Source organism: Apteryx rowi, unplaced genomic scaffold (assembly GCF_003343035.1).
Source record: "Apteryx rowi isolate R43461 unplaced genomic scaffold, aptRow1 scaffold_104, whole genome shotgun sequence".
NCBI lineage: Eukaryota > Metazoa > Chordata > Aves > Apterygiformes > Apterygidae > Apteryx > Apteryx rowi.
The window spans coordinates 161,146-180,041 of record NW_020447242.1 but is presented as its reverse complement, the minus strand read 5'-3'; the positions used below and the strand labels follow the sequence as shown (position 1 = coordinate 180,041).

At 36.3% G+C, this 18,896-nt stretch overlaps 1 protein-coding gene across 1 annotated transcript in view; it reads right to left on the bottom strand.

Moving 5' to 3' along the window:
* The window catches only part of RASA1 (RAS p21 protein activator 1), a gene marked incomplete at its 5' end in the record, with an annotated part of 68,150 nt that overhangs the window by 9,145 nt on the left and 40,109 nt on the right, over positions 1-18,896 (bottom strand). The window contains 10 exons of the mRNA XM_026067335.1: positions 2,373-2,440; positions 5,267-5,353; positions 6,528-6,643; positions 7,427-7,569; positions 7,774-7,933; positions 8,147-8,319; positions 13,258-13,334; positions 13,620-13,777; positions 15,899-15,976; positions 18,555-18,642. Of these exons, the coding sequence (XP_025923120.1) occupies positions 2,373-2,440; positions 5,267-5,353; positions 6,528-6,643; positions 7,427-7,569; positions 7,774-7,933; positions 8,147-8,319; positions 13,258-13,334; positions 13,620-13,777; positions 15,899-15,976; positions 18,555-18,642 (1,148 nt within the window). The remainder of the gene's footprint in view (positions 1-2,372; positions 2,441-5,266; positions 5,354-6,527; positions 6,644-7,426; positions 7,570-7,773; positions 7,934-8,146; positions 8,320-13,257; positions 13,335-13,619; positions 13,778-15,898; positions 15,977-18,554; positions 18,643-18,896) is intronic.

Genomic DNA, 18,896 nt, shown 5'->3' with positions numbered 1-18,896 from the left:
AGTATGCAAAATATTGTTCCTCAGAAGCCTAAGTTTAAAAAAAGCTCTGTGAATTAAGTGAAAAGCCTTTTTACAAAAATGAAACAGTTCTGTTAAAAGGATGATTATTTGTTGTTAGAATAAAAAAACTGAGTTTACCTTTTTCCTTATTTGTGTAAGCCCACATAAGTGGGTCCTGCAATGTTATGCAAGTTACACTTTAAATTACTAGCACCAGGAAGTCAGACTAAACATTACATGCAGTTGTGGCGTGCATTTCCAAGAAAGTATAGCTACTTGCTGTACAAAGCAAATGCAAGCACCTAATGTTAACCTCATTTCCTCCCCGCCCCCCCCCCCCCAACAAGTGACAGTACCAGGAGTTTCTTGCAAAATATTTTCTACAGTTATGGTCAAACTTAGCTTTCCGTTTATAGGCCATTTAATGGTACCAAAATTGTCATGATCATTATATAAACTCTAAATTTTTCAATTCTTCGTATGAATGCTATATACTGTTCCTTGTCTATGTGCATCATTTGATCTCCTGTCTTCCTCCCTGCCCTCCCTCCAGCACTGCAATCCATTGAAAAATAATATCTAGCTTTTTATGCATAGCTGGAGCTTATACTGAGGCACTAATCATACATCTAATCTCAGTAGTTCTTAGTATCTAGCGCTTGGTACCCTACATCCCTTTGAAGAAGCATTGGTGGAAAACATTACTAGTCTACATTACTAGTGGAACTTCTTTTAGATCAGTCCTCCTAATCTGAAGTTAAATCATTTAAGAAGGCTGAAACACAGGATTTGCTTTTGAAACAAAGATTTTTGTGAACAGCTGTTGAAGCAACAGGATAGACACATTGCTGCTGAAAACTAATGCGTATCTATGCACGCAGACTTCAGAATGTTTTTTCTCCCATTATGGAAAGAATGCATGTTGGAAGCTTTGTCCCAAAAGTAAGAGGACCCCCCCACACACACACACACCTTTTTTAAAAAGCTCTAGAAGCTTTATAAATACTCTTAAATTTACTTGGCAATGATCAAGAATATTAGCTGGACTTCTGAACAGAACTTAAATACTTACAGACAAGCTTAAAAGTGATTTATGCAAATTCATGTGTAGTAACTGTATTTACAGCTATAGACACAGTGGACTCAATGCAGTTCCCAAGTCAGGAAGCAATTAACTTGCAAATTATCTGAATAAAATACTGAAAGACTGAATACTGTACAAGGCCATATTTTCTTAAATGCCTTCCCTAAGCCATGTATGAGAATTACAGGGTGAGAGAAAGGAACTTTTGGGCTGATACTGGCCTTCTCATTTGGTATAGCTTAATGAGAGAGAGCACAGAAAACATGTCTGGAAAACCGCCCCCTCCCCCCTGCAAAAGCACTTTTTCCTAAAGGGTTTCTGACACAATCACCCTAAGTTCTTCCCATTTTCAAATCAGCATTTTACTGCTAAAATTGAGAAAGCACCCCTTGGTTGGGGGGACCTTTGCAAAAAAAAAAAAGAAAAGACAAACAAACTTTCAAAAACTAAGGAACTTGGATGTCCCACTATTTTAATAATACAGTTTTCCCACCAGTAGTTTATGCATTTCCTTTTTTCCTCTCACATGAGGAATATAGCAAAACTTCAGCCCCAAAATCCTTTCAACACAGCATTAGGTCTAGAACAACAGTAACAAATGTAATAGTTGATGCTTGTGTAAGACCTCAACTACATCTGTAACTTAAAAACGACGAGAAATATTTTTAGGTGCTTAAGGCAGCTGCCATGGAATAACCCATGCCTTCACCGTTAAAGCTCATCTTTAAGATTCCTTTTTTGAGACTGGCCATACTTAATGAGTCAAAGTAAAGACTTCTGCAACATCTGGAAGTTATCTGAACAGCAATTTCAGGCAAGTTATTCAAGCATAATTTTCTAGGTACACAAAGATATTCCAGGCTCTGCAGACATTTTCAACTCTATAGATCTTTTACATTTAAGAGATAAAACTGAATTTCAGCTATAAACTTTGGCATTGCATTGTATTTGAAATGAGATCTGAAGACCAGCACACACTTAATTTTTTTACACACTGCTAAACTGTATAGCATTACACTGCTAGACTAACTCAGAGTTCAGCATTATATCATTTAAATAGTGCAAAGCATGTTTTCTGGACTTTAAAACAAGACATTGGAGATAAACACTGTCTAACCTTTGAGGTAGCCTTTGGCTGCTGTAGGGAGAAAGTCAATCAAGTGATGTGGACAACATGACTTTGGACACTGTTCAAATAAAAATTTTATATTTTGCTAGATTAGATGCTAAAGTAAATTGATGCCTATTACTGTATAAAGTATGAATTCAGTCTGAAGCATATAGTCACCTGAGATGATATTAAACATCCTTGGGTTCAGGATAGCAGGACAAATCAGTCGAAGAAAAACAAAGCCACTGAAATGGGAAGAAAATTGTATTTTTTACATTAATTCTTTGAGGTTATTATTGAACAATTTTGTAGTCATTAAGGATTCAAGTCAGCGTGGAAATCTTTTTGATATTGATAACAAACAACCAGCCTGCACTCTGAATACATTTGTTAATTGAGAAAGTCTTCATATGATTTCAGCTGGGATAAAAATTGAAAAACAGGCATAATGATTTCCCAGTTAAGGTGAACCTCAAACCACCTTGGAAAGAAACTTACACTGTAAAGCCATACTGAAACCAATCTAAGTCCACACTGGCTTCAAAAAGGAGGAGCGCCTGCTCTCCCACCTCCTGCAAGTAAGCGTTCCCATGTCTGCTACAGCAAGTAATTCATCCTCTAGCCACCTGCTCTCCCAAGCAGACATAGGGAAAGCAGGAGCACACAGTCAGAATGGCAGCAACCGTTCTTTTGGCAGCAACATGGCCTTCGTTCAGCTTAAGCAAATCCATATCCTGATGACAGTACACTATCCTAGAAGAATAATTCTGAATCAGATACCATCCTTACAGAAGTAATTGCTGCCGCCTAGACAATCTAGAAAGCTGGGGAAAAGGGCTTTGACTGCAGAATTAGGAACTCATCCAATAGAAACCTAAAATAGCCTTCAGGTTAGCATGTGAAAAATCTAGCTTTGTTAATAGCTGAAGTAAAATATATCCACCTCAGGTTAACCATAATTCGGGAAGATTGCTATATGATGAAGTCACATATGAACCAACAGAAGCAATCTGAACATCTCTCATTTTGTTCAGAATGCTTGGACAGTACTAGCAGACTGGTTTTTCACTGCAGCAATACCAAAGCCCGACTACATACAAAAGAAGGGCAGGGGACCTTACACTACCTTGCTTGTTGAAAAGTATCAGCAACAGTATYGTCCATTACTACTTGGAAGTGATACATGCAGCAGTGAGGTTAACACACCTTCCATATGTCCAAAACATCTGAATTCTAGCATGCTGTTATAACAGTTTCTTATTTCTTCAGCAACCATGAATTCTGGGTTGATGAGGCAACAGTTCTGGCCCACTGTGAAGAATATTTTCTATGCAATTGACTTAAAGCTGTAAGGAAGTAGTTTGGAAGTCATGGCACACACAATGGTTTCTCTTTTAGACAGCCTGAAATTGAAGGCAACTGAGGTATGAAACTGGATGGACCTTGCAGATCTGGGAGATTTGTTGCTTCTTACACTGGTTAAGCTGCTTAAATTAAGAATGAGTCAATACTTAAGTGTGAGGTTTACAACCAGACAGAAACAGCAGCACTTTCCAAATGATATATCGGGGTAGCTGCTCAGATACACTGTCCACTCATCTCTGAATACTTGATCATAATCATGGACCAAAGCCAGTGCAATAAAAGATAATATTCTTCACTGAAGGCTGCAAAACTCTGTACTCCAGGGAGGAGTCACAAATATCTGCTTGTGGAGACTAAGAGGATGAGAGAAGGATCCAATGTTTATACCATCCAGCATAAATTCTGGATGCTGTAAATAATGGAAACCAAGGGAAATGCTGAATGTATCCACTTAAGGCAAGCCACAGGGTTCTCTGAAGGTGGGGAGGAACAGGGAGAGATACTGTACTCACTTCTACACCCCTGCAATAGGCTAGCCCCATCACCTCTTGTAATAGCAGTCTCAATTTGAAGGCAAAAGGCCTACAGTAGGTGCTAAGTGACATAAGCCAAGGCTTCTGGTGTCAAAATGATAAACTAAAGACAAGTCATCTGGAAGACTTCCTCCAATGGGAGATTAACCTTAGCAAATCATATCGGTGCCAAATACTACACTTGTCTACCAACAAGTCAGGCCTGCAAAAAAGGTAAAGCAAGTAAAGGAAAGATGTGGCTGTGATACCCTTAAACCACCAGTATCATTTCCAAAAATTGTGCCAAGACCTCACCTTATGTCAAAGATTTTCATTTGACCTACACTGGCAAAAGATGGAGTCAAGGGGAAAAACTTGTGTATTCAATTTGATGAATGAGGACTGGAGCTTTTGTACTCAATGCCAGTTCAGAGAAGCCAGGTTCAGTAGCCTGCAACATTTTTGCAGGGGCTCTGGAGTGTTTTAGCATGATTGGGCCAGAGCAGAGAAGTGAAACAAAGGTGGGACAGTACAGACCTACTTATTTTCAGAAATCAACATAGAGTGTGTTATCAGCACTGAGAGGCTTAACTGACGCAGAAAACTATGTATTCTAACACACAGTACCTCTGTGAAATCTAGTGACAGTCCAATCATCTTTCTGAGACAGTATTAATTTCCTTATCCTGTCAGGTCTTACACTTGTAAGACTTCTCCAGTAATTAACACACACTACATAAGAGTCCCTGGATAAGGCATGGTCCCGCAAATAGCATATGACAGGAACATGATCTTCAGAGATCACTATTCTCTACAAATATCACAAAGGTTAACTATCACTTTGACAGAAGCTTTTCTTTCCAAACATGGAAAAGAAAAACAACATTGTAGATTAGTTTGTAAAACTTAACAAAAATACAAGTAAATTCGAAGTTAAAACTATTAAGTAAAGCTATACTGACCTCTATACTACACCATCTTTTTCTGCCAAGGCTCTAACTGCATGACTAAGAATCTAGCAAGCTCTTAACCCTTAATTGGGATATCATGCCTCAGTATCATAAAGATCTTTAATATTGTTGTAACCTATACAAGTACTATAAAATTTTAGTACTGAAAGAAAAACAGTTGAAGTACCTCTTATTAAGACTTCAAAAGATTATTCAGCATAGAATAAAGCAACAAGTAACTTACCTAACAACTCTGGTTCTCATGGTGGTGTTAGCAGGCCACTTGTTTTGAACAGACTTCTGTAAGCATCCATAAATATACCTCAACGTTCTGTAAAAATTATAGCTAATTAGTCTTTCCATTAAACATCGCAAAAATCAAAAAAAAAGGAAAAGAAAAAAAAAAGCTGGTCAGAAACGATCTAGTCCAACCTACTGCTTGATGAGGAAGTATTACCAACACCAGGTTTATAATTTAGACATAAATTTTTAAATAACTTTAAAGAACTGCTGTGACAAGTCCATTTACAAATGGCAAAGAAAGTCTTCCCTCAATACACACTTCTATTTGTGCAGTTAAGATCTGATGATTACTCAGATGCAAATTAAATGTTTTATAACCATTTGTTTCCTATTTCTCAAATAGTGTTTCATTTTAAGCAAGGACGGGATGATTTGGTCTTATTTTTTAATTTTGCCCTTTTTAACTGAATGAGTAACAATTTTTCTTTACATAAATAAGGGTAGTATTTAAAAGTAGATGAGCAATTAGAGCAATAGTAGTATCCCATCAAAAAGTGGGAGTAATGTGGTGTATTTCCAAAAATGTTGAAACCTGCATCATCTACTACAAAAGAAGGTAACTTATTGCTAAACCTTGCCATCACCAACACAAGAGAGATTTCTGTGCTATCCTACCATTCCAAAATTCAGGGTTTTGTTTACATTAAAAGCTAACGATACAGTGAAAGAAAAGTTAGTACTATACACTTTTTATTAAATGGTTCAAATCCAAACCATGAGCATAGATTTTAGAATTCAAAAAACCCCACATGCTGTCATTCTACTACCACATGTTCATATTTTTAATATGTTGTTAATAATGCATCCCTTTTTCCCACCCAGGAGGAAGATGATGACAGGAAAGAATTTGTAAGCAACTTAAAATATTTACAACTGTCTGCTAACTAGTACTGTCTTCTACCTCTTTGTGGAAGTAATATATTGCTATTTTTATTTTTCTTCTTTCCCTTATTCCTTGGATCTAGCAGCTTTTCCCTCAAACAAAAGCACATGTATGTGCTAGCCAGAAGCTTTTGTGCAAAAAGCAGAATTAATTCCTGAAAATATATATTTTTTCCTCTGTGCATATAATAACCCTGAAGAACTTAGTCTTAGGACTAATAAGTAAAAGATGAACCAGTAAGAACACCATTAAGGTGCAATGTAAATCACACAAGCAGGAATTTTCAAATACAAATTTGAACAGAAGAGTGCATACTTACGGAGGCAGTATCTCTGCAGCCATGAATATTTTCTCCACCAATTCTGACAGTATACTGAGTAGATGTGCCAAATTAGTGTTTACATCTTCATTTTTTTCCAACTTTGAGGGATTTAACTAAAATCAAAGGAAAAAAATAGACTAAGCTTCTCCTAAATAGAACTACATCTGTAACTTGATAATATGACACATTGAATACTATTTCAAACTAAATTAATACTCTGCTGCTGTACAAGTCTCAGACTTGTAGAGAATTTAAACGTCTGCTTCAATGGCTAGCCAGGAAACTAATATGAACAAGCAATGTTTTTAAGTTTTAGTATACTMTGCATAGCTTTTAGTAGCACAGATGTTTAACACTATCCATCTACAAAACCTTTTCATATCTTTTAATCCAATCTTCTGAGGATCCCCATCCTTTCTGCAATTAAGTTAGAGTGAAACACAGAAATTAAGARGGTTGGTTTAGAAAAGGAGATAGGATCAATAACAAACAGTGAATAACATCATGGAGCTATAAATTAAAATTAAGTTCAGACATTGATTTCTATTACATCTAGAGTTTACCAGAAGCTATTTAGGTTAGGCCATTCAGTACACGCTACGGAACAGTGCAGAATTGCTAAAGAATAAACATACAATTTAAAGAAGTGTGAGTTAAAAACATTTTAAAAGTGCTACCATGGAAAGTGCTACTATATTATTCAAGCCAACATCTAGAAAAAGATATCCTAATGAGTCAAGTTCCTGTATTTCTTATGTAAATAAAGTTTAGTTCTGAAAGATTATTAAGTGCCTCTAAAGCTAGTATTTAACACAAACATAAAACATAACAGCACCAACCAGTAAATAACTGTTTCAACAAATCAAAGTGTTTAAAAGCATGGTTTAAAGTATCACCTCACAGGACTGCTTGCTTTCCATTATCTTTAATATAGAGTCTTTCAGTGCATGGTGAACAAAACGTGTTGCTGTGGCTTTCATATACTGCTCCATAAGCGTACTTGCTAAAGTGGTGGCACGAAACAAGGTAGTAGCTTCGTCTAAAAAAAGAGGGATAAAATGAAAAGCTGTGAAAAGACGACAACAAAAAGCAGAGTAAAAAAATGCTGTGCTTACAATTTTATATATGATGTAACCGAGGGGATGGAAGAGAATAAAGAGACAACACCAGAGCGGCCCTCCCCTCCCCGTGCACACACAGTTTCTGTAAACTGAATTCAAGGTTAGGGTATTTAGTACAGTACCTTCCATGCTTATTTCCCTGTCATTTAGTGTTCGTAACAACAATGACTCAAGCTTTTCATGAAGAAAAATCTTCAATAAAATGCCTGCCAACAGAGTTCTGTCCTGTCCACAAACATGTGATAAGGCATACACTACATGCAGCTCCTTTTGGAGTATAAGCTGAAAGGAAAACAGAACTTTATGATGTTCAGAAACAACTTCTACTATATCATAGTTTTGGAAAAACTGATATCATACAACGACAGTGACATCCATATGTTACTACAAGCAGTGCTTAAAGAGGTCAACCAGTGTTGTTGAAGTCTGTCTCAAACAACAGACAAAATGAATTGTTTTGACAGATAAACTAAGGAAAGTTAAACAACTTGATACCTCTTTAAACTCACTGTACTCCTCTTCTGGCATGATCCTCTCCATAGAATATCGTGCTCGAACACGCAAAGATCCTGGCTCAATACCCTTTAATGGTACATGGGAACTGAGCTGAAACCACTCATCTGTTGCGTGTCCTTTCTGTAATCGGCTTAATTGGCAACGCATAAACACTTAAGGAAAAAAGCATTGTTCACATAAGTTATTTCCAGCAAAACAGTGCTAGTATTGAATAAAAGCATTTTATTTTTGGTGCATGTCATCTTGTTTCAGTAAGAGTATTAATTAAAAAAAAAACCAAAAAACCACACCACCACCACCAAAAAACCCACAAGATTTATGCCATCAATATATTAACAGATAATCGCTTCAATGGTTTAACAGACTCCCATATACTCAATCTGAAATAAGGCATTTTGTAAATAAAGTATACATATACATTTGAAAACACCACACAGATATTAATATAGTTTTCTTTGTAACACCCAAGTATCACAAAATCACAGAATGGTTGAGGTTGGAAGGGACCTCTGGAGATATCTAGCCCGAAGCCCCTGCTCAGGCAGGGTCACCTAGAGCACATTGCCCAGGATCGTGTCCAGACGACTTTTGAATATCTCCAGAGAAGGAGACTCCACAACCTCTCTGGGCAACCTGTTCCAGTGCTCTGTCACCCTCACAGTGAAGAAGTTTCTCCTTATGTTCAGATGGAATTGTCTGTGTTTCAGTTTGTGCCCGTTGCCTCTTGTCCTGTCACTGGGTACCACTGAAGAGGGTCTGGCCCCATCCTCTTTATGCCCTCCCTTCAGATATTTATATGCATTGATAAGATCCCCTCTCAGTCTTCTCTTCTCCAGGCTAAAGAGTCCCAGCTCTCTCAGCCTTTTCTCACGAGATGCTCTAAGTCTTTTAATCATCTTAGCAGCCCTTCACTGACCCGCTCCAGTAGCTCCGTATCTCTCTTGTACTGCTGAGCCCAGAACTGGACACAGTAAAGTAGTAGAAAAAATAAATTTGTGAAAGGGTTTGTTCAAATCTAGGTAGCAATCAGAAAATTAAAACAGATAATGTGATTAGAATTCACTGTCCTCTTTTCAGTGTTGTACTCACATCTCCATCTGTCACCTCTTGAACTATTTTGTTATCACTATTTCTGTTAATTATTAGTTTTACTACAGCTTACTGTCTAGGTAATGATAAAAATCAGCTCAAGAGCAGCAAAATCATGAATTCACCTTTTAGTGGTGTTGGCACCTTAAAATTACCAAGCTCACCCATTTGACCACAACTGAAGTCTGGTCTAACAGTTGACAAGCAAGCTACAGCAGACAACTCGCTGACCATTCCCAAGCAAGCCCACCCTCTCCTGAACAGAGTTGTTTCTCACGTAAAGGGTCCAGACACTTGCAAAGAATATTCTACCTATAAAATATCCACAACTTCCTAAGATGGAATATACAATCCCCTCCGAGTTTCACATCTAACGTGTCAGACTGTCTGAACATTCCAAGAAAACACCCTTTTTCTGTTCATCTCATCGAGATCTACATTCTACTAAGTCACTCACAATAAAAAATAAATAAATAGAGTCTCATCTCATTTTTTCCCCTTTTCTGCAAAGCCCATAGACAACACTGCCTTGCAGAAATTAACAACTGTACTAGTAGACTTTCTACTGCCCCAATTTTGGAATATACGTTGGGGTATCATTTGCCTAATCAGACTGTGGAACCAAACACTACCACATTTATAATGCACACAAAGACCTTCCATGTGAATATTTCATATTCTTTGGAGTTGATCATTTGATATAAGGTAACACACAGGTGAGTCAAGTAGTGGGTAAATCAATTCGTCATCATCTGCTATTTATCACAAGCATGGATGGGGCTATCACTTCAGGACAGATAAGCAATTAACCTTCCTAGAATATTTCTTCCCAGCATCAAAACTCTCAAGCGTCCGTAACTCAAAGTGTTTCTTTCTCGTCTTGCTTGCATATATAAGGCACATACGTAGGGATTAATAACTAGTAATAAGTTTATATTTTGATGGTTAATAATTCTGACCTGGGAATCAAACTGAAAGATAGTTCAAACTTACATTTTCCTCAGACTGGAAATAACCCCAAATTTACGGTGCAGCCTTTGTTGAACCCAACCAGAACCTGTCCCCCCCTCAACCCCCCAAAATATTTACCATTACTGATTCAGAATAAAAGCCCAACTTAATGTTAACAAAAGAAGAAATTGTTCAATAGATGGGCATCCTAAATCCTGGCCTTCCCATGCACAACTCACTGACAGGTTAGCACAGCCCATTCTACAAGCTGATGAGGAGCTGTTAAGGGCTGGAACCTTTTTATACTCAGTCTGTTCTTCAAAGGAGGGACTGTGGACACCTTCCTTTTGTTCTCTTGTAGCAGCGGACACATATGTTGTTACTACCATTAATAAGTGCCTCACAGGCTCCAGTCTGAGTTTCTACCAATTGTCCAAAGTCCACACATGTCTGTCTGACAGTGTTACCTACTTGGCCCCAAATGTATTTAGTGCATATTTGCTGGAGAATATGGGAGGGAAGAAACTAAGTCTTAAGCCTGCCATAGTAGGCTTATTTTCCAGTGCCACTGGCAAATGTGCAGCACAGTAACAATTTTTTGTTAAAAGAAACAGAGGCTAACATTTTGCTCTATGGACCTGCCTGCATGAGGTGACTGCCTCTATAATAAAAGTGTTTTGTTTTTCAACATGAATGAATTTGAAATTAACCAACTATCCAGGTGCAAAAACAAACCAGAAATTCCACCCCAACTGAACCCTACATGGAACTGCTCTGAGAGATTTACTGGTTCCACTGTCTGACAAAACCTGAGCATAACAGTTTCTAGTAGCAGTAGCAAAGTCTATTAATACATTCCTGATCTTCTAGGACTATTTTTTCAAGCCATATTTATATATATTTGAATAAATTCATATCCAAAAGTACTGTTAGTAAAACAAAAAAAATTTTGAAAATCGATGCTATACTGTTTAGTATCATTATTTCTGAATATCTCAAGTGACCTCTTAAAAGCAAAAATACTAAAATAATTACAGAATGAATACTTAATAGGCAAACTTCAAAGTCAAAGACTTGTAAAAAGTTAGCCCTCATGCTCATATCACTTTTGGTATTGACTTCTATGTATGATGAGGGAAATAAAGCAGTGAAACCAATACCAGATTTTTGAGTCCTCAATCTGCTTTATACAGCAGGAAGAGCAAACAGGAAAGCTGACTTAACCCACTTCAGAACAATCTACATTTGACAACTAAGGCTGAGAAGGATAACATTTAGAAACTGATTCTCTTGCTTTTGGAGAGGCTGTTTAAGGCAACACAGCACACAGGCAAGTTGGATAAGGTCTGCTTTAGCTCAGATTTTTCCCATATACTTCAAATTTTTAATACAGCTGGGGATGTAGGCAGAGATACTTGTTAATTCAAGTTGATTTAGTCTATTCCTTAACCCAAAAGGAAAGCACCATTGAGTTATTCTTTAAGAGTCTACCTAACTGCAATCCAGAAACATTGCCAAGCATCCTGACCTAGATAAGGGAAATGTTCCATCACCTTCCACCAGTTGGATATACCCAAAGTCAACACAATCTCCTTGATCTGGACAGAGAAGGAAACTACAAGAACACTTTGAAAGAAGTTACTTCAGTATTTCATTCATGAATTATCCTTTAAAAGGTTCTCTTACTAACCAGGGTTTTGGCCTAAATAAAGATTTTCTAGTTCAAAAGAACGCAGGAACAAGTGCAAGACAAGGTCACAATTACAATTGGATAAGCCTTTTGTCTGTCAGAGGGGATATATCTTTTTCCTCCTGGTATGCAGAAAATTCTGTAGTCAGAGGAAGGGCCAAGAGTTCTGAAACTAAATTAGGTTCTGCAAGAGCATTCAATCTGAGCAGTAATTCTTCTACTTTGGTCAAGGTTTCCCTACAAATCTCTTCTTTGAAAAAAAAAAAAAAACAAGATGTTAACACTGAGGCAAACATAACAGGCTAATAACACCATATATGCAAACCAAAAACAATAGCAATAGATAAGTACAGTGCTGGGCTTTGGAACAGACAAGTCTGAACACAACGGAAAAGAAAAATACTCATAACAAATCTTAGAAGGGCCTGCACTGCAGGCAAAGAGGAGGTAAGGGGCTTTAGTCACTGCAGAACAAATACCACTGGAAACAAAACACCTCGAATTAAAAAAAGAAAACCACTGAAAACACATTGTGTGGGAAGAGAACTAAAACAACATTTTTCTGATGTCTAAAAGCTTAGAATCCAAGTTCCTCAAACCAAGCCCTTTCTCTTCTAGAAAGCTGACAGCTTTATACCTTGCTATTATCTTATCTATCCATCTTGATATTAATTTACTGTCTAGATGGGAAAAGGAAAGTAAATTCCTGGGAACTTGTATAAAAGGCAGAAGGAAGCAAGATCCTTTTCCATTCAAAGTAATATTGAAGTAAAATCAGCTATAAGCCCAGGAGTGGTACAAGGAAGATACACAGATGAGATAAAACTGGAGAAAAGAAAACAGTGGGAAAATTTTGCTCCAGAGACTGAGTAGGTTTTTTCATGCTTTTTTGTTTGTTTGTTTGTTTTAARCAGTGAAAGCACTACCTTTCCTCCCTTTCTCTCTCACTGGGAAGCAACAAAAAAAATGAAAAGGACAAAAGAAATTCCACAGTCAGACTTAAAGCAAATGAAAGGAGTTAACTTAGCAAAAACATGGCATTTTATAGAGCAGCCTCTCTTTCTTCCTGCTTTTTGCTAAGCATGGTCACAGTATAACATAATGGCTATTACAGAATAGAGCTAGGAAAGCCATAAGGGTTGGATTACTGTGCATTTTATTACTAAAAATCATGCAGGTTCTCATTGTAAAAATATTAATGCAGAGTTAGAAACAGACATCCAAAACACACTAATACAGTGGTAGGGAAGCAATAAAAATACAGTATACTTAATTCTCCTGTGACAGTGTTTGACAAGAGTAATGACAATTGCACAAAGTATACATTGTTGCAGTATATATGTATTTTTTACATACTTACATATATCTGGATCTTTACTTTTCTTTGTTTTGTTACTAAGACTTATCTCAAATCTATTAATATCAGATGAAAGATCACTAGGAGAAAAGACAGAAAGCCCCAATTAATACTATACTTAGCTGGCATTTAAAGTTATTTCAATCCTGAATTCTCACCATCAGCCAAAGACACTTATATTAACAGAGATATTTAGGTGCCTACAGAACATTCTGCCCAAGCATTAGCAGCCAAAAGCCAGCTAGCTGTATAACCACATATACAGTATTTTTAAAAAGAATATGCAAAATACATAGTGTTAAGATTTTTAAAATGCAATTCAACTTTCAAGTGAAATTCAACAATTCAAGAAGATTAAGACTTACTCAAAGACAAATTCTTCTGACCATACAGGGTTCTGCCCTTCCCTGATATGCGTTTTTGCTACCTGGACACTGTTCAGGTAGATGTTACAATATGGATTAGTAAAATGCTTTACAGGGAGCGTATGAGCTTCTTCTACATGCAAAATAAGACTGCTGACCTAAAGAAAATACACAAAATTTATTTCTTTTTGCTAAAGAATAAAATAAAAAAACCCCACAAGAATGGAATTTTTCCCCCCTGTGGAAGTTTAATGTTAATGTATAAATACCAAATTATAATTTCCTAACACGAGGAACAGGAACAAGAGTAATCGAACAACATTTTAAGAAGCACCAATGACACATTCAGAGTAACTCAAATATAACTATTGAAAACAAATCTTCAGTACCATGTTTTTAACACATCCTATTTTTATCCTTTAAAACTATCTCTATGAGACATTAGAAAATGCAAGCATTAACTTTTMTATGTATAGAAAATTCTGCTGAAGTCATAGACATCAGGCTTAGATGTCTATGTCATAGACAAATAAGTTAGTTATATAACTTATATGACTTAAATAAGTCACAGACATCTTAAATAAGAGCAATGGACTACTCCAAACACAACAGAATATTTGGTGTTTCTCTAGCAGACTTTATAAAATTCCCTTGTTCAGCACACTGCAACCTGTTTTCCCACTAAAAGGAAAACATTCTATACTACAAATTCTCAATATTATAGTACTTGGCAATTCAAAATTTCCAGAAAATGAAAAGTGAACGCTCTGAAATCTTTTACAGTAAGAATGAATGTTTTAAACAGTCTACTATTGTACAAATTTCTAAATCACATGTAATTCATAGCTCAATCCAACATCTACTGATACCAACTAAAATCAAATTAGACAGTAAGTACAGGAAATATACTTGATCAGGTCAATATTCCATTTAAATTCAAATATTCAGGACCAAAAGTCACAAGGGACAGTTCAAGAAACCCCAAAACACATCTTTACATAAAATTCCATAGTAAAGTTTCTTTAAACTCCCSTAGAAGACAGCTGATGCCACAAAGCCACTGTTCAGTAAACACTGATTAGCTCTTTTTCTTCCACTGTAATGTGCAGACCATGCAAACACAAACTAATTGATCATAGCATCTACTACTTTTTCTGCTCTTAAATTTAAGCTTTTAAGTCTCCCTGATAAAATTTGTGCAAGATAGAAATGGAAGTGTTTGATTTTTGATCTTTACACACTTACCTATTTTGATCATTCACACTTTTTGTGCTTTTCACCTCTCTAAACATTTCCATACTTCTCACACTTATTTCAGAAATTCTTTCACTCATTATAGCCTACAATGAAAACCCTTTTCTCATATTTCCTTTACAGATTTTGATATAAGATGATTAAAACTAACCACTGTATTTGAATGAGAATACCAAATACATAAAATGGTATCATATCTTCTATTCTATTCCTTCATGTAGGCTAAAATTTTCTTTGCTTTTTAAAGTACAGAATTAGTTTAGATTGCCAGTCTCCAGTTTCATCTGCTAGTTCATCTGTCTATTCACCTTAGTTTGGCTCTTCAGAAGTATTCATCATCTTTAATATTTTTAATCTTTAATATATTCTGACCACAAAATAATTCCGCATTTCCTGAAAAACACCACATATTATTGTTTATTCTGTTTAATTAAAACAGCTATTTTCAATGTTCCTAGCATTCAAAGATACCAGGGATTCTTGAAATATTTTCCTGTTATTCTCCAATCATCACAGACTTTGCCATTTATAACTATCTGTTCTCTATCTCCGAGTAACTCTTCTGGCCACAACAGCACTCTCAGAAGCCCAAAATAAATTAAGCCACAAGCATGGTTCAACATGCACTTGTCACTAAAAATAAATAGTTATACTAGTATCTTGGTTACCTGTAACCTAAGTCTGTCAAACCTTAAGTTTCCTGTATGTGGTGAATTATAAGAGATAAGACAATACAAATACGAATTTCTTGACATTTTTACTCAAATGTGGTCAAAAATACCTAGCAAAGCACCTGCAGATTGCAAAGAACATTTTGTTCTTTGTGTATGCACGGATCTAACAACAAACTGGAAGTTATTCCAGTTGGTTTAACAAGGGTACTGCATCACTCCAAAAAAGAAAAAGTACATGCAGGGTTTACTAGTGTAGAAAGGAAAACTCTGAGATTTATCAGTATCATTTTGCAACGAGACAAAACACTCTTTCCCTCTGCCCCCAAATCCACAGTATCTACACAGCTTCACCTGACGTAGACGCTTATTTGATGTCCCTGGACTGGTTTTTCTTAAACTGCAAAACATCTGCAGAGCTTTCATCCAGTCCTAAGAGAGAAGCACACAGAACAGTATCAAAACAAAGTCCAACACAGCTTCTTGCAGTGGAACAGACATGCCTAAAAAAAACAAAAAAAATTCAAGTATCTGAAGTTGCTCCTTTAGTTTGAGGGGAAAAAAACACTAAGTTTTATGTAATTCAAAAGTTTGCAGATTTGAGTATTAAAGCAAAATTCGTATCTTCACTTGGTAAAACCAAATAAAGGATTTGCAAATATGAAGGATTTTCCTTTTAGAAATATCAAGCATAAATAATGGATATACAGTGTGACCTTTACCAATTTTCCAGTCTACTAATATTGCATTAAATTACATGTGGTATATAAAATGAAGCAAAACCTGGTTGCTTCTGAAAAAGTAACAGTTAATAAGCCAAACTGTGTTCTGATTATTCTCTCCAGAGCATTTCTGTATTGCAGTCAAATTTTACTGCATATACTTCAAAAACAAACAAAAAACCCACACAGCTTTAACAGAGAAACATTCAAAAGTATCCTGCGCCCCCATTCTGTCTGCTTACAAATGCAGAAAGCAAAGGGGATGGATCTCATTCTGAACAGAAAAATAAACAGGTTGCCTAACACCAAGCTGAGTGTAGGTCTCTGTTCACGTTTTTTCTTAGATAGGCTGCTCAGAGGCATTGCCAGCTAGCATGATCACCTCTGAAAAGTCACTGCAGCCTGAAAAAGCTGTGGACAGAAGAGCTTTGTATGAGCCCTTAACTTTGGAGGATGCAAGATACATTACAGCCTCATTCTTATGTTTTTGGCCCCACCCTCAATTTTAGTATTGATCTTATAAACCACAAAGTGTAGTTTTTGACTAACAGTCAGTCTTCATGAGGCTGTATATCAAACTTTTGCTACCTACTCTCAAAGAATAATTGAACAATGTCATTAAAAAAACCCTGTTATAATCTTACCCTTTACATTACCGTCTCCATTAGCACAGGCACATCCTAAAGTGCAGCTAGTCTCAAGTAAACCACTTAAGAGTAAGGTTTCAGCTTTCAAAACCTTCCACAAAAGGAAGAACTTTAAACTACGCATCACAAAGTTTTAATGAACCGTGTGCTATAGTATGCACAGTGATACTAGCATGAGGCTACACTTCACATTACTACATTCAGTAATGCTTTGTACAAACCTCAAAGACAACATGCAATCTATTGGACAGCTGCTTTGGTATTTATTTACCACATCATATGAAATCCATCAAGTTTTCTTAATACACAAATAAAACTATTCTTTCAAGAAATAATACAAGGTATAGAAAGCTGAAACTTCTCAAAACAGAAGTATCTGTGAAGCATCTGATCTTCCTGGGCCAAAAAATATCTTATAAAAAACATCCCACTATTCTGTAAAAATGCATTGAACAGCTTAAATTATGCAGATCTAAAACAAAAGTAGATTATGCCAAATGTTCAGGAAAGAAGACAGGACATTCTACCTATTAGACATTAAATTATTTTTAAGTTTTTTTGATTTTAGAACACAAGACATTGCACATGTAACAAAAAGCCTATGTTCATGGTTGTGGATATTTATATATATTATTATTAATTACTATACTGCACGTTGCTTCTCAAAGACAGTACATTAAGAGTTGCATGATAAACGCCACTGCATTGTTCTGATGTCATTTCAGTGACTTTTGTAAATTTATATCAATAGGAAAATCTGTGCATTTCTGTGCATATAACATGGAGAAGACACTAAATTTACACATGCTCATTTGAGTAACAGTGTATGAGTGCTCTCGACAGCTTTAATTACGTTTGAAGAAAATCAAATGCAAAGCTTAATTTCTGATGCAATGGGAGCATTTCAGACTGTGGACYGCCAAAACAACTTGATGACTAGGAACACTGTCATATCCAACATATGCTCTCCTTTTGGCAAGAGACTTTTAGTGAATTAAGCTCCAATGCTATAATTTTTAATCAAACATAACTGCTAGACAACTAACAACTAAATGTTACCAATTTAAAACAGAAAATCCTACTTTTTGTGCAAGATCAGGGCCAGAGACTACAAACAATAATGCTTTATGGACAGGACAAATAACTGTAAAAGCCAGTTGCTCAGTATGCTTTTGACCACTGGACATACCTGTATTAACATTTTAGTTCATACCAGGAATGTGCTCTTGAAGTAAAACTCCCAATCACTCACACTTACCATGCTCTAGTTTACATCATGGAAAAGTCTTGGAGAACAAATAATTTTTTGGGATTAAACTACTCCAAAAGATGCTCTCCAGAAACATCTAGAGAAGTTAACAGAACTTCAGTGCATGGGACCAGACTAGAACTTGTCCAAAGTATACCCCTAAGGGAGTATAAGTGGAGTGTAAGTGCTGAGGGAGTGTAAGTGCTGATTTCTCAGCACCAGCTGTTTTCTTTACAAATCCGTTACTATTGCATGGTAATATTTGCTAATATAGACACAGCCACTATTTGTTTGTGGTAAACTTGCTTCCTGTTACAGAAGGGTAATAGCATTAAATGCTACAAGACAAAAAAGTTACTTTTAAAGTTATATTTACCAACAAAAGCTCTCACCTGTGCTTGTTCTGGAGTTTCTCCTGCAAAGTAGAAGATGTAATGCTCTTCACTAAAGTGCTGAACTACTATCTGAAAACAGTTTGGCCTTGAAAATAAATAAGACAAAACCCAGAAGTTTTAGTATTCCTCGTAATATTGACAAACATCTTCACTTGTTGATCTCTGCCAAAACAAAGTTCAAGCCAAACTAGTACACTCCTGCTGTTTGACTGTAAGGAAGACTGAACATAGCATGCTAACTTCCCCTGCTCCCCAAGTGTAACATCATCATGCATGGGCACAGGAAGAACTCCAATAGGAAAATTTGCTAGGTGTTTCAAAAGTGCATTTTGGTCTGAA